Source organism: Annulohypoxylon maeteangense (assembly GCF_022496945.1).
Source record: "Annulohypoxylon maeteangense strain CBS 123835 unplaced genomic scaffold GGS22scaffold_1, whole genome shotgun sequence".
NCBI classification, from domain to species: Eukaryota; Fungi; Ascomycota; class Sordariomycetes; order Xylariales; family Hypoxylaceae; genus Annulohypoxylon; species Annulohypoxylon maeteangense.
This window is the reverse complement of record NW_025953248.1, coordinates 3,154,282-3,166,062: the sequence shown is the minus strand read 5'-3', so window position 1 is coordinate 3,166,062 and position 11,781 is coordinate 3,154,282. Positions and strand designations below refer to the sequence as shown.

The 11,781-nt window shown below is 48.5% G+C and overlaps 3 protein-coding genes across 3 annotated transcripts; 2 read left to right on the top strand and 1 right to left on the bottom strand.

Annotated features, from left to right (window-relative positions):
- The first annotated feature begins 51 nt into the window (after positions 1-51).
- Positions 52-2,718, top strand: GGS22DRAFT_13300 (RNA polymerase I-specific transcription initiation factor RRN3). The gene has a single exon (XM_047958516.1). The coding sequence runs from the start codon at positions 279-281 to the stop codon at positions 2,355-2,357; it is 2,079 nt and encodes a 692-aa protein (XP_047824246.1). The 5' UTR covers positions 52-278; the 3' UTR covers positions 2,358-2,718.
- Positions 2,693-5,259, top strand: GGS22DRAFT_150834 (uncharacterized protein). The gene is made up of 3 exons (XM_047959373.1): positions 2,693-3,111; positions 3,640-4,144; positions 4,270-5,259. Exons 1-3 carry the CDS (start codon positions 2,946-2,948, stop codon positions 4,946-4,948), a joined length of 1,350 nt encoding a protein of 449 aa, XP_047824245.1. The 5' UTR covers positions 2,693-2,945; the 3' UTR covers positions 4,949-5,259.
- Positions 5,260-5,305: 46 nt separating this feature from the next.
- Positions 5,306-11,605, bottom strand: GGS22DRAFT_13287 (putative regulator of reproduction dopa). Its single transcript, XM_047958512.1, has 6 exons — positions 11,368-11,605; positions 11,165-11,292; positions 8,681-11,091; positions 8,382-8,620; positions 6,870-8,332; positions 5,306-6,814 (listed from the first exon to the last, which is right to left on the bottom strand). The coding sequence occupies exons 1-6, from the start codon at positions 11,462-11,464 to the stop codon at positions 5,492-5,494; spliced, it is 5,661 nt and encodes a 1,886-aa protein (XP_047824244.1). The 5' UTR covers positions 11,465-11,605; the 3' UTR covers positions 5,306-5,491.
- Between the last annotated feature and the right edge of the window lie 176 nt (positions 11,606-11,781).

Genomic DNA, 11,781 nt, shown 5'->3' with positions numbered 1-11,781 from the left:
CCCTGCCTTTTCCTGTGAGTGTTTGTGCGTTGCAATCCAAATTTTGTCATCTTCAAATCTTAGCTTGCTTTTTCTTAAGATTTTTTTTTCTTACTGCAGCCTCGTCGATAATTGATCGTATCAATATCGCGACATTCGCAACGTAAAATACTAAATTAGCTTAGGCTATCAGTATGCCGGAATACCGCATAATAGAATCTTCGACTACTTGCATACGGCATACCTCCTAATGAGATCGCAGACCTAAAGAGACCTATGTTTTCACTATCTAGATTCTCATGCTTCAACCCGCTATGACGAGCGCCACCCCGCAACTTGCTCGGGCTGCCGTGAAGGCTGCCATACCGCTCAAACCCATTCTCAAATCATCGTCAACCTTACTCGGCACTAGAAGGACAAGCGATGATGCGGGGCTTGACGACGATACTATGGACTCCCCGCAAAGTCCCCGCAAGCGCCAGAGAGTCGAGTTCGACCTTAATAATATCGAGATTCACGAGATTGGAGCACGGTCAGTGGAGGAGATAAAACAAGAGATTAAGAAAGCTCTGGAGCGCCATGACCAAGGAGACGATGAAGACTACGATTTATTGAAAGATACCCTATCTGGAAAACAAACATCGTCGTATGATGATGACGAAGACGATGATGTTGACCCTACTCTCCCAGCTAAGCGACGCCAGGAACTTAAGGTCTACCTTGTCTCGCTCGCAAGTTTCTCTCCTCGCCTGGGAAGATCATGCGACGGTATTGTCAAGAGCGTTCTACAATGCCAATGGCTTGGACAAGATGAACAATTTGCCAAGATTTATGTCCAGTTCCTCGCCGCTCTGGTCAGCGCACAAGGTGCCCGTCTAACACAGGTGTTATCGTCCATCATTGAAAGATTTACCGACTCGCGACCCTCTGACTGGGCCATACCGAATTACCCAACCGTTAGTAGAGATGTCGCCATGGAGAGACTGCATGTCGCCATACGATATCTGCTTCAACTATTTCCTTCTACCAAACCTGTTCTAGAGCATCTTATAAGTTCCAAATATCCCTTCCACGACGAATCCAAGCGAATGCATATAGCATACGTCGATAATCTTCTGAAATTACGATCGTACTGCCCTGATCTTAGGGCGGAGATAATGGATTTGGTTGTCAGTCGGCTAGTCCAGATCGATGTAGAAATGCAGATGAATCTGGACGACATGGACGACAGACTCGCCGCAATGGTAGCCATGGCCCTCAAATCTTCTCGCGAGAATGGCAATCAGGACGAAGAAGACTCGGACGAGAGCGATGCCGAATCTGTAGATAGCGACGAATCTGAAGAGAACGAGTACACGCGCGTTAAGACAGCAAAAGAGAATATTGAGAAGATGGATTCTATACTTGACACCCTCTTCGAGCTTTATACGCCAAACTTCGCCGATCCCGATTCGGATGAGGCTTCGGAGGTATTCGAAGATCTTCTATCTGAATTCTCTAACATCATTCTACCTACTATTAAGTCTAGACATACTCAATTCTTGATCTTCCATTTCGGCCAAAAATCAGAGAGGCTCATAGACGCATTCTGCGGCACTTGCATCAATATCGCATTCGAGTCACAACGGCCACTCATCTTACAGCAAGCGGCATCTGCTTATTTGGCGAGCTTCGTCGCCCGTGGAGTTCATGTACCAGGTCATATCGTGGTCAAGATTTTTGAAGTTCTCGGTTACCATCTGGATCAGATGCGCGCGGTATACGAAACCTCGTGTCGCGGACCCGATGTCCGTCGATATGCACCCTTTTACGCATTAATGCAAGCTTTAATATATATCTACTGTTTCAGATGGCAAGACCTTATCAAGTCTGTACCTGACGAAGTCGATAAAGATGACCCTTCGACGTATTTGGACCAGGAGATTGAATGGGAGCCCGAGATTAAGGATATCATGAGGCGCAATATTTATTCAAAACTCAACCCTCTTAAGGTCTGCTCTCCAGTTATTGTCGAACAATTCGCGAAGCTAGCCCACCGATTCCGTTTCATGTACGTGTATCCACTTATCGAGTCGAACAAGCGCGTCCGTCTGTCACAATTCGCATCTGGAGCATACTCTAGCGGAGGCGCCCTACGAGATATGTCATTCGACATGAACGATGAGAGCTGGCAACAGCTAGGTTCTTTTTTCCCATTTGATCCGTACCAACTACCAGTGAGCAAGCGATGGGTCGAGCAGGACTATATACCGTGGCGAACTATCCCTGGCCTCAACCAAGACGAACGAGACGAGGATAGCGATGATGAGCAAGAGGAGGGGGACGATGATGTCGAGGAGGATACCGCGACGGATGATGAGATCGGCGAGGATGAGTAAATAATGGTTTCTGTATATTGTGACTGCATTTTAATCGGCGTCGGCATGGGGTAAGGCGGTCAAAAAGGAAGATACCTGTATTTACGGACGGCGTACTAGGAGGCCAGTGGAATTGACTGAATGATGTTTCCTAAGCACCCGTGCCAACCCCCTTATTACCCTTGAGGTTACCATGCTTTCTCGGCTACAACCTGCATACCATATGCGCCTAATTGAGCGGATTCTCTACGTAGATGAGAAAGACAAATGGGTTCATTTTACCTCTTTTTTCTTCCCATGAGACTTCGGGTTTGGTTTGAAATAACGTGGTTTGAAAAAAAGTCGTTCGAGTTGATGAAGTTTATTAAACAAAAGCTGACTTAGGCGAATCCAAAAAGGAGAGTCAGATTCCAAATCGTCGATCTCCACCCCCTGGAAACGGTTCGAGAGCCCCACGTTGCTTACATCCTTCGTCTCCGTCATCTCTAGCCGCACCACCAAAGACGAAACCCTTCCTACCTATCGCGTGCGTACCACTACCCCGGATACACCCATACTCTGCGTCGCGGGGGGTTCGCGGACACCTGCTTTCTTTGCCGTCACAGGAAAATGGTCAATTCGTCATTGGAGGAGTCAAACGATAACGGGAGCGCCGAGACTCGTGGTAGTGCTAAAAGCGGTAGCTCGAGACCGTCTTTTACCGACTATTGGAGACGCACTAAAGAGGCCGCGAGGTCTATCACCTTCGTCTCAAGCGGTCCCGAGGCACAGGCAGGTATGTCATGATGGAATATGTTGAAATGGCATTGAGATCAGCGTCGATTTTCCTTGGACCTGGCCACTTATAAATACCTGGACACCTATTCGCCTTTCTAGGCTGAAATTATTTGTCATAGGTAGGGCTGAGATGCCCGCCGCCAAGCCGTAGTATCGGTTGGCTACAGGAAACCGCATCACATAATTCCATTCATTCCGCCCACTTCGTTGCAGGTCAATGATGTAAAACGTTGCGGATATTAGGGGGGTGTCTATGAGGGTGAACGGCACCAACCAAGCGGTCGCCTCCTTGACCCTTATAGCACCCTAACCGACCCGTACTAATCTACATTCTTGGCTCTATTCACTCAGCTGGTTCATCTTATATCACCTGCATGATACGGCTAGGGAAAGCCTAGCGCCAACACATACTTACATACACACGCCTCTTAACCCTACATATTCTTAGATAATAGTTACATACAAAGATATCCCGATCGCCTCGCCGCCATGCAGGTCAAAGCTAACTCCTGGTTCTTCTATCTAGGACCTAGCAAAGATGACGGCCATCACGGCAACAACAATGGACGGGAGTCGGATCTGGGTAAGTCTAAGGCTAGAAGGGCGCAGGTCCGAAAGGCCCAGATCCAGCATCGAGAGCGCAAGGCAAATTACACGAAGCAGTTGGAGATGGATGTAGTCCGTCTACGCGATCTGATCGAGCAGACGGAGCATCAGAGCTCGGCCCTCAGGACCGAAAATGAGGCGATACGGCATCGTTTAAGTCTTGGCTCAGCCTCGGCTCTGGGGATGATCCCGTCTCTCGGTTTTTCGCTCTCGCAGCCGGAGTACACGGCCAGTCTTCTTGCTTCGTCCGAGTCTCTAAGTACACCGCTCTACCAGGTTCAACGGATCCCAACGCCGTCGTCATCATCATCGCCGCATAGTGCCGGTGGAGGGGATTTTGTAGACGTGGCTGGGATCCCGGGAATGGTTCTGGGGATGACGATGTCGCAGGAACAGGTCGATCACGCCATCAACTTTATCTTGGAGTACGTGGGCCCCCTTTTCTATTTCCTCGATTTTTGGTACCACCGTACTATAGCCAAAGAAAATAAGCACAAAAACGAGCAAAGAAGTACATTATATCGAGCTAATAAACTATCTATCAAAACAGGCTAGAACATATCTGCTGGAACCACTTCCACCCCTCGTACTACGACCACAACGACTACGACCCAGAGGGCAAAGAAAACGGACACATGCTAATGGCCAGCGCCCTCGCGCTCCGCAGCGCACCAGCCGGGGCATGGGAGCAGATCGGCGCCGAGAAAGAGCGTCGGAAGCAGGCCAATCCCAACGCCGGCAGTTGCACGGGCACCGGTCCCTCCTATGCCCCTGGATTCCCGAACCCAACCAGCAGCAACGATGAAAACTGTCTCAACCCTAACATCAACACCACCCTAACATCCTGGCAAATCCCTCCTCGCCCCAACAACAACCACACCCAAACCCACACCCACACCCACAACCCCCAAACCTTCCCCCCCTCACCTACCACCAACCCCCCAAACCCCAGCACCACCGAACCAGCCCTAACCCTCGAATCCCTCTTCCACCTCGCCTCAACGCTCAACCCAGCCTCCGGCCCCGAACTCGCGCCCGTGCAAGCCTGGTTCGAAGTCGCGCGACTGTACGGCGGCGGGGTGGTTCTGAATGTCGGACTCATGGACCGCGTGAAAGCCGCGCTGGCGCCGTCGGTGGAATGTTTGCATTTCGGGGCCGTGATGTCCCGCGGTGCGTTTGAGGAGGCTGTCGAGAGGGTTTTGGGACCGATTCCTGGGCCGGCGATTTAGGGGTTTGGGAAGGTTGGTTGGGTTTAGGGGGGAGAGGGGGGAAGGAGGAGGTACATAGGTGTGAAAAGATGGGATGGTTGAGATGGTGGGGTGGGTTTGTAGGTATTTGTATATATGTGTGCGACGACAGGAGATTGAAAATAAGGAAGGAGTATGGGATGGTTGATCGAGAATGTAGGAAATATTGATTTATAACCAAAAGACTTTGTACTTACCTAGGAATTAAAAGTTTGGGAAACATTATACTTTATGGAAATTTCTACTGCGTTGGTAGGATGCTGATAACGCGTATGTTTCTTACCATGTCAGCCAGCAAACTCTTTAAGCAGGTAGGGAATGTCACCATATACTGAAACATTTCGAAGAATCGTGATTCATGTTATTCCGCTATGCTCATCTAACACCAACCCCAACCCGAACGCAAAACTACCTAGTACAGTACTAACTTAGTACCCGCGCATGCGCTTTTTCCACTACAATATCCATCCTCTTCTATCCCGAGCCTTTGGACCGGCGTTCGCCCCGTATTCAATACACTTAAGACTACAACGCCTTAACAATCGTCCGCTCATCAAATAAATCCTTCAACAAGCCATCGACACACGTCTCGATGTCCATCACGCCCATGGCATATGTGGACTCGAAGGCGTAGATACTTAATTGTGCAAAGAACGGCCTTAGAATCTTTGCGACGAGCTCGTCTTTGCGGTCTACGGATAGCTCATCGTTGATGCCACCGGGGTGGCCGAGTAATGGCCTGCGGAGAGGTAGACCTGAGCCGCTATTTGTCGCCGCCATCGCTGCCGCCGATTCTGTTTGTAGTGCTGACATGGTGGTTCCGGTGTTACCTAATTCCTCCGATAATTCGTCTACAAGGGCGACTGGCTGATAGCTGGCGGAGCGGTAGATGGAGTCAATTGTGTCGGTGACGAAGAGCCACTCGTGGAGTTGGAAGTCATCGGGAGCCGCGGTGATTAGTAAATCTAGAAGTTTACAAGCCTGGAGTACAGACATATTACTAAAGGTATCAGATGAAGTGCTATTGTCTGGAGCGGCAACGGAGGATATGGCCGCATGAAGTTCGGCGTTGATAGTTGGCCATAAAGCCGCAAGGTGGATGGCGGATGTCCGGAGGACAAGGGCACGGACTACCATATATATGTCGGCACGTGTAGTTGAAGATGGCGAAGAAGTGGATGTTGCTGCGAGAAGCTCGACGATACGCTCGAGAATAGTCGGCAAGTCCGTGACAAAAGTGTCCGTGCCACAAGCGAGAACTAGGGTTGCGATGCGGCGTAGATTGAGCTGTGTTCTGCGGTCTGCTTCCAATCTTGCCGAGGTGGCGCCCACTCCAAAGACTATGCCGGCTGTCGTAGGTGGCGTTAAGCGACTCAGTATCTCCGTCATTCGGTCCTTGTCCGTAATTGTCCAAAGTTTTAATAACGGTAACCAATCACTTCGTACAAGATCAACGGAAGAGTTGAAGAATCTTGAGTCGTTGAAAGCATCTCCAATATCCTTCTTCCAAGTTTTCTGATTGCCAGGAAGCCTGGTGAGTTCCTGAAGTAGAGTTAAGGCGCTCTTAGAGATAGTATCAGGAAAAGTCTTCGAGCGGATAGACGGGCCAATCACGTTCGTGGAAATAGCCCCTGCTGCTGTTAATACACGATCTGATTCTACGAGAATCTTCGGTAAGTTAGGGACTATATTGGATAGAATGCCGACGAGATCATCTGCTCTATCCGTAGGTGTGAGGAAACGACTCTCGCTAGCTTTTGACTGATTTAGATTCGAGGTCGATAATCCGTCTGAAAATGATGCGGGTCTAGTAGTGAAAATAGCAGTGAGTAATCGGAGGAAGAGATCCTAATGTCATGTTAGCAATTAATTCAAGAGCCCCTAGAATTTATAGAAAACAAACCCCAAGTTCTCTTCGCATCTTCCTCTGCTCTCCGAAATTTGTATTGTCCACTTTTTCACCCAAAATTGCCGCGAATTCCAGTAAACTGGGCAGTGTTTGTCTATGTGGAAACGGATTGCCCAGCAAATCCTTAAGGAAGATCATACAGTCTTGCCAAATTTCATCCATCGTATCGTCTTCAAGGGACCTAGTATAATCGACCAAGAAAATGACCAGGTCCGTGTCCTGTAATTCAACAGTCAATGTCGATTTTCGAGATGTCTCCAATGCGCTGGGATTTGTTCGACTATATATGGCATTGAATATAGCGGGGATAGTATGCCTCGGCCGAGACCCATCCAGAGCAGGGAGTAGGTTGAATACTTCTGAGTGTTTCGTTGTATCAGGATCACTTAGTGAAGACCGCCAAATATCAACAACCGTCTCTAGGCATTCTAGTGCTTCGGCTGCAAATACATGTTCTAGAAGTCGCCTGGCCCGGTTTCGCATACGTAACGACGTATAATTGAATGAGGAGGCCGAATTCATGTCGATATTGCCAGCCTCGCTTCCTTGCCCCCATGACCAGATTTTAAAACACATCCGGACTGCATCTTGGAAAGCAAGTAAAACGGTTAGTCGGTCATTAGCAGTCGCACTTCGAGATTGTGGGGCATCTGAATTGAAAACTCCAGACACCATATTCCCAAAAAATCCCTGGGGCTGATCGGGACTCTTCACCACCTGGGCCCTAGCCTCGGCGGCCAGCAACTGATCATGAGCTTTGGCTAGTACTTGCTCAAGCGCATTGAGTAGCGATATTAGAGTTGATTCCGGAGCGCTGGTCATCTCAGATGGATTCCCGTTCCGCTTGAATGTTGTCTGTAGGCTACTAAATGTGCTAGAGACTTGTCCACAAAGAGTTTCTACTAGAGGTATGAGAACCTGGAAAATAGAATCTGAATACAAGGGCAAACACTCTGCAAGAAAGCCCACCCAACTGTCTAGTACTGGCCGACTGATAGGCGCACTAAGACCTGCCTTGATACAACCCAGTAGCGCGGCCGGAGGTGGCGTCTCTATATGTAGGTGTTCGGGGGGAGCTAGAGACAATCGCATGCTACCGGATGGATAGCTCATAGATCGCTTCTCCCCAATTGGCGAGGTCGGTAATTCTGCGGGTGTGGCATCTCGGAGCTTGAGAGAAGCGAAAATAACATCCAGTAGAAGTACTTGAATATAGGGATCAGGCCCCCCAAGAGATTGTGCAAGTCGATCAATCAGAACGTCTTCTATTTTGAGACGCGACAGGGTTTCTGCAAAGGGGTTGAGCAGTATCTGGTGAAGAAAAGTCAAGGCGCAGCGGTGAAGCTGAGCTACACGAAGCGGCATCTGGCTGGTGTCCGGGAATTGATTGCCGCCGATACATCTCATGCAGACACAAACGAAGAATTCTTGTAAAGACAGACTATTTTCGGTACCAGCTAGATTCCGTTAGCAAAATATCAACAATTTCGAATGAAGAAAACTCACTTAATTCTATTATGCTCTGGTTAGGTTCTTCGAGGACGCTTGTTGCGAGGACACCCCAGAATGCATCAGGGGCCCATCGGAATATGTTGGATATAGTACGAAGATAGTAGAGTGCGAGCTCAACGTCATCCTCGTCTTCAAATTTAACAAACTGGCCCGATGTGAATGCATTGGCCGTCTGGGGAAACTTTCGCAGGAATCGAAGTTGGGAGATCTTTGCGACGAATATCAGGAAGAGCCTAAAAATGTCAGCATTAGCCAATACACCTCTTTACGCGTCTTACGAGACTGAAACTTACTTGTCAATGCCAACCATAGTATTCAGCCAATTCTTTACCATCATAAATAGCTGGGTTCGTTCATCTAACAGACAATCAAGCATCAAGAAAAGAGGCCTTGTGAGCATGACATCGTAATGATCCATTCCGGCCAACCGTGTTGTTGGCCTCACCTCAGCCGTAGGGGCTTTTGAAACTCTCCGGTCAGAATGTGAAGGATTGTCTTGCAATGTATGTGACCAGAGAATGGTAAAACTTCGACCTGGGTCGGCCGGCCGTATCGAAAACATGCCAGTAGTACCATTTTCTAGGATAAGGTCAGCTATCACAGCTTCAATATCGCGATTTGAAGTTGTAAGGGCAGTCTGCAGCTGCCAAAGACATCTGACAGCCTCAACGTGGTACTTGGGTTCTGTTAGGGATAGGAAGCCCCATGCATGGCGGACCAATGGTTCAACTAGGTTTGAGAGATAGGCGGTTGGTAGCCGTTCACTGGTGTAAAGTTGTGTTGAGAGGAAGAGGATAGATTTGAAGGAGACAAAGGGGAGATTAGGTGTTGAGAGTCGTGCCTGCATGGCAGAGAGTAGTCTTTCGGTATCTATAGTATACTCGTAAGGGATTTTAGATAGAAGTAGTCCTAAGAGTCGGCTTCTAACAGCCATTGATATTTCTTGGTTGGGCGCAGCAAGACTATCACAGGTCAAGCTACAAGCCTTTTGGGCTAGGAGAGCGCCAACAGTCCGCGGCGCAAAAGGCATTGGCGTAGCCTCAAGATTACCTTGATCAGATACATAAAAATTTCTGATCTTCTTGAGCATTTCGCTGTTTGTCGTAGATGCTACTACGGGTCCCTCTATGGAACCAACCGAGTTTCGCTTTTCTGACCTAGTTGGAAAGGCTCGTTGTGGGATAAGCTCCACCATATTTCGTGCAATATCAAGTGCTTGAGATGAAAGGCTGGGGCCTTCACTTTCGCTGTTAGATCTGGATGGATGTTTGCGTTCCTTCATTTCCTCCAACATTGCTAAGATGGATAAAGCCGCCAGAGGAGCATGGAGAGAAATCATTTCCTCTTCCCGAACGTTGAAGTATGTCACGATGAATTGAACAAGTGCTAGCTTTTCATTACGCTCAGCGTTTGTGGCGTTCCCTGGACCGATGGCCTGTGCCATAAGTCCAATGATTTCGCCATATATGAGTCCGCTTTCAACGCCGTCGAAGAACACACTCGCGCTGCGCAAAACTTCATTGAATTCGGCCTTACTCGACGCCTTCGACTTAAAATCTTTGACGCTTTCTATCACCGGGAGAAATATTTCTGGCACAACCAGGCCGCCTATCTCCCACCTATCCATGAGGGAGAGACAAACTCGATAAGGCCGGGCCCTTTCTATCGGGTTGCTGCTAGATGCGGCGGAATTGATCATTGATAGTAATGCTCGAGTCAGGGGATGTAAGCCGTACTCTTCGAAGTATGTCGTTTTAGAATTAAAAAAACCATGATGGTCAACTGGTGAGCTAGGCGACTCCAGGCCACTCTCATGTTCTTGATTTGGGGGTTCGGGCCCTAAAAACCAGGCCCATAGTCGTCGATTAAGACTCATCTCCCTTCTAGTGACAACACCAGCAGCAGCACGGAGTAGAAGTTCCAGATCATCGCTCTTAACCCTTTTCTGCAACACTTTGGAGTGCAAAGGAAGATGGGTCACTAAAAGGTCTAGGAACCCTCGCTGGATAAGAAGTTGCTCATCTCCTAATCCGGAAGCAAAACATCTGAGAAGTAAGCCAGGCTCCGGTGAAGTCACTAGATTCGAAAGCTCTGACGACAATTCCTCGGCCTCATCTTCTTGGGCATTTTTTGACTGGGCTTCTTGGGCGAGGGGGTGTCCGAGAGTGGGTAATTTACGAACAAGGTAGGCAAGCGCACCAGGTCGTCGACTCTGGCTTGTGATTGTAGCTAAAAAGAAGCACTGCCAGAAAAAATCATCTCCTGACGAATCTGTTGTTGTAAGGTCTCGGCAATTCGGAGGGCGGATAGCAGCCTTGAAGCTTTCTAGGATTTTTAATGTTCGGTCAAAATCCTCACTAGTTTCATCTTCCAGTCCAGGTAAAAGTGCCAAAATAATACTCTTCATAGCTGGTCGTAGTGACTTTGGACCTACGTGAAGGACATGTTGTTCGAGGAGATCAAGGAACGGGGCCCTGGCAGTGAGGGACGCAAACGACAATGTCGGAGCTAAGCCGGGGAGGTACAGAGGTAGATCTCTTGACAACCCATCCTTTCCTATTATCGAGAACACATAACTGTAGACTTCTAATGCCTTTTGGTGTACACCGGAAGGTAGTGAAGGATTCAGGCACTGCGAAAGGCGCTTCGCGACTAGCGTTTTCGATGGGATATTCGTCGTGCTCGCTTGGCGTGCTTGTAGCGCCTACAAAAAAGGAACTTCTCAGCATGATTTCAAGATAGCCAGAGCTAGATGTTTAAGTGAAACAGTCTCTTACTTTAAGTAGTCTACTTAGGAATGAGATATAGTCTGCCCACTCTTCTAAAGCTGTATCAAACAGCGACAGGGCTCGCTCGACACCTGACGCATATTTTCGGTAATGCTTGTCTTTAATTGGAGTATCCTCTATATTTCATATAAGTCAGCATGATGAAGGATATCAAAATGCAACATCGGCCCGTGGGTGTTGGTGTTGAGTACCTGCGCCAAGTTGATTCCTCCATTGTCTTACTGTGGGCGTATTCGGGCCAGAGCTATCTGGAGAGAGAGAACGACGAGGGCCGGGTTCGAGGGCCATAGTTGGTATAGTTGATACTAAGGAGGAACTGGTCGTAGGACCATAGGGTCTCGGTCAAGAGTGGAGGAGTCGAAGCGCATATCTTTGCTGAGGCGCATTCGTTTACGAGAATCGTTGCTTCGTTTGGAGGAAGAGAAAACAGATACACAGATCGGATTACACGGCCGTGAAATTGAAGCGCATGGATTGAACCTTTTCGAATTACGTTGCAGGTACCCGCTAAAATTAGTACACTTACCTGCTGTGCAAAGGCAGTAGGTACCTTAAAATAAGGTAGCCTGAATGCGTTTCATGTGATCTGATTGGTTTAACCCCCT

Coding starts and splice junctions, on each gene's coding strand:
- GGS22DRAFT_13300 (XM_047958516.1), top strand. CDS start 279: ATGCTTCAACCCGCTATGACGAGCGCCACCCCGCAACTTGCTCGGGCT.
- GGS22DRAFT_150834 (XM_047959373.1), top strand. CDS start 2,946: ATGGTCAATTCGTCATTGGAGGAGTCAAACGATAACGGGAGCGCCGAG. Junction 3,112..3,639: donor CGGTCCCGAGGCACAGGCAG/GTATGTCATGAT, acceptor TCTTCTATCTAG/GACCTAGCAAAGATGACGGC. Junction 4,145..4,269: donor GCCATCAACTTTATCTTGGA/GTACGTGGGCCC, acceptor CTATCAAAACAG/GCTAGAACATATCTGCTGGA.
- GGS22DRAFT_13287 (XM_047958512.1), bottom strand. CDS start 11,464: ATGGCCCTCGAACCCGGCCCTCGTCGTTCTCTCTCTCCAGATAGCTCT. Junction 11,092..11,164: donor TCCTAAGTAGACTACTTAAA/GTAAGAGACTGT, acceptor CCTTTTTTGTAG/GCGCTACAAGCACGCCAAGC. Junction 8,621..8,680: donor ACTATGGTTGGCATTGACAA/GTAAGTTTCAGT, acceptor TGACATTTTTAG/GCTCTTCCTGATATTCGTCG.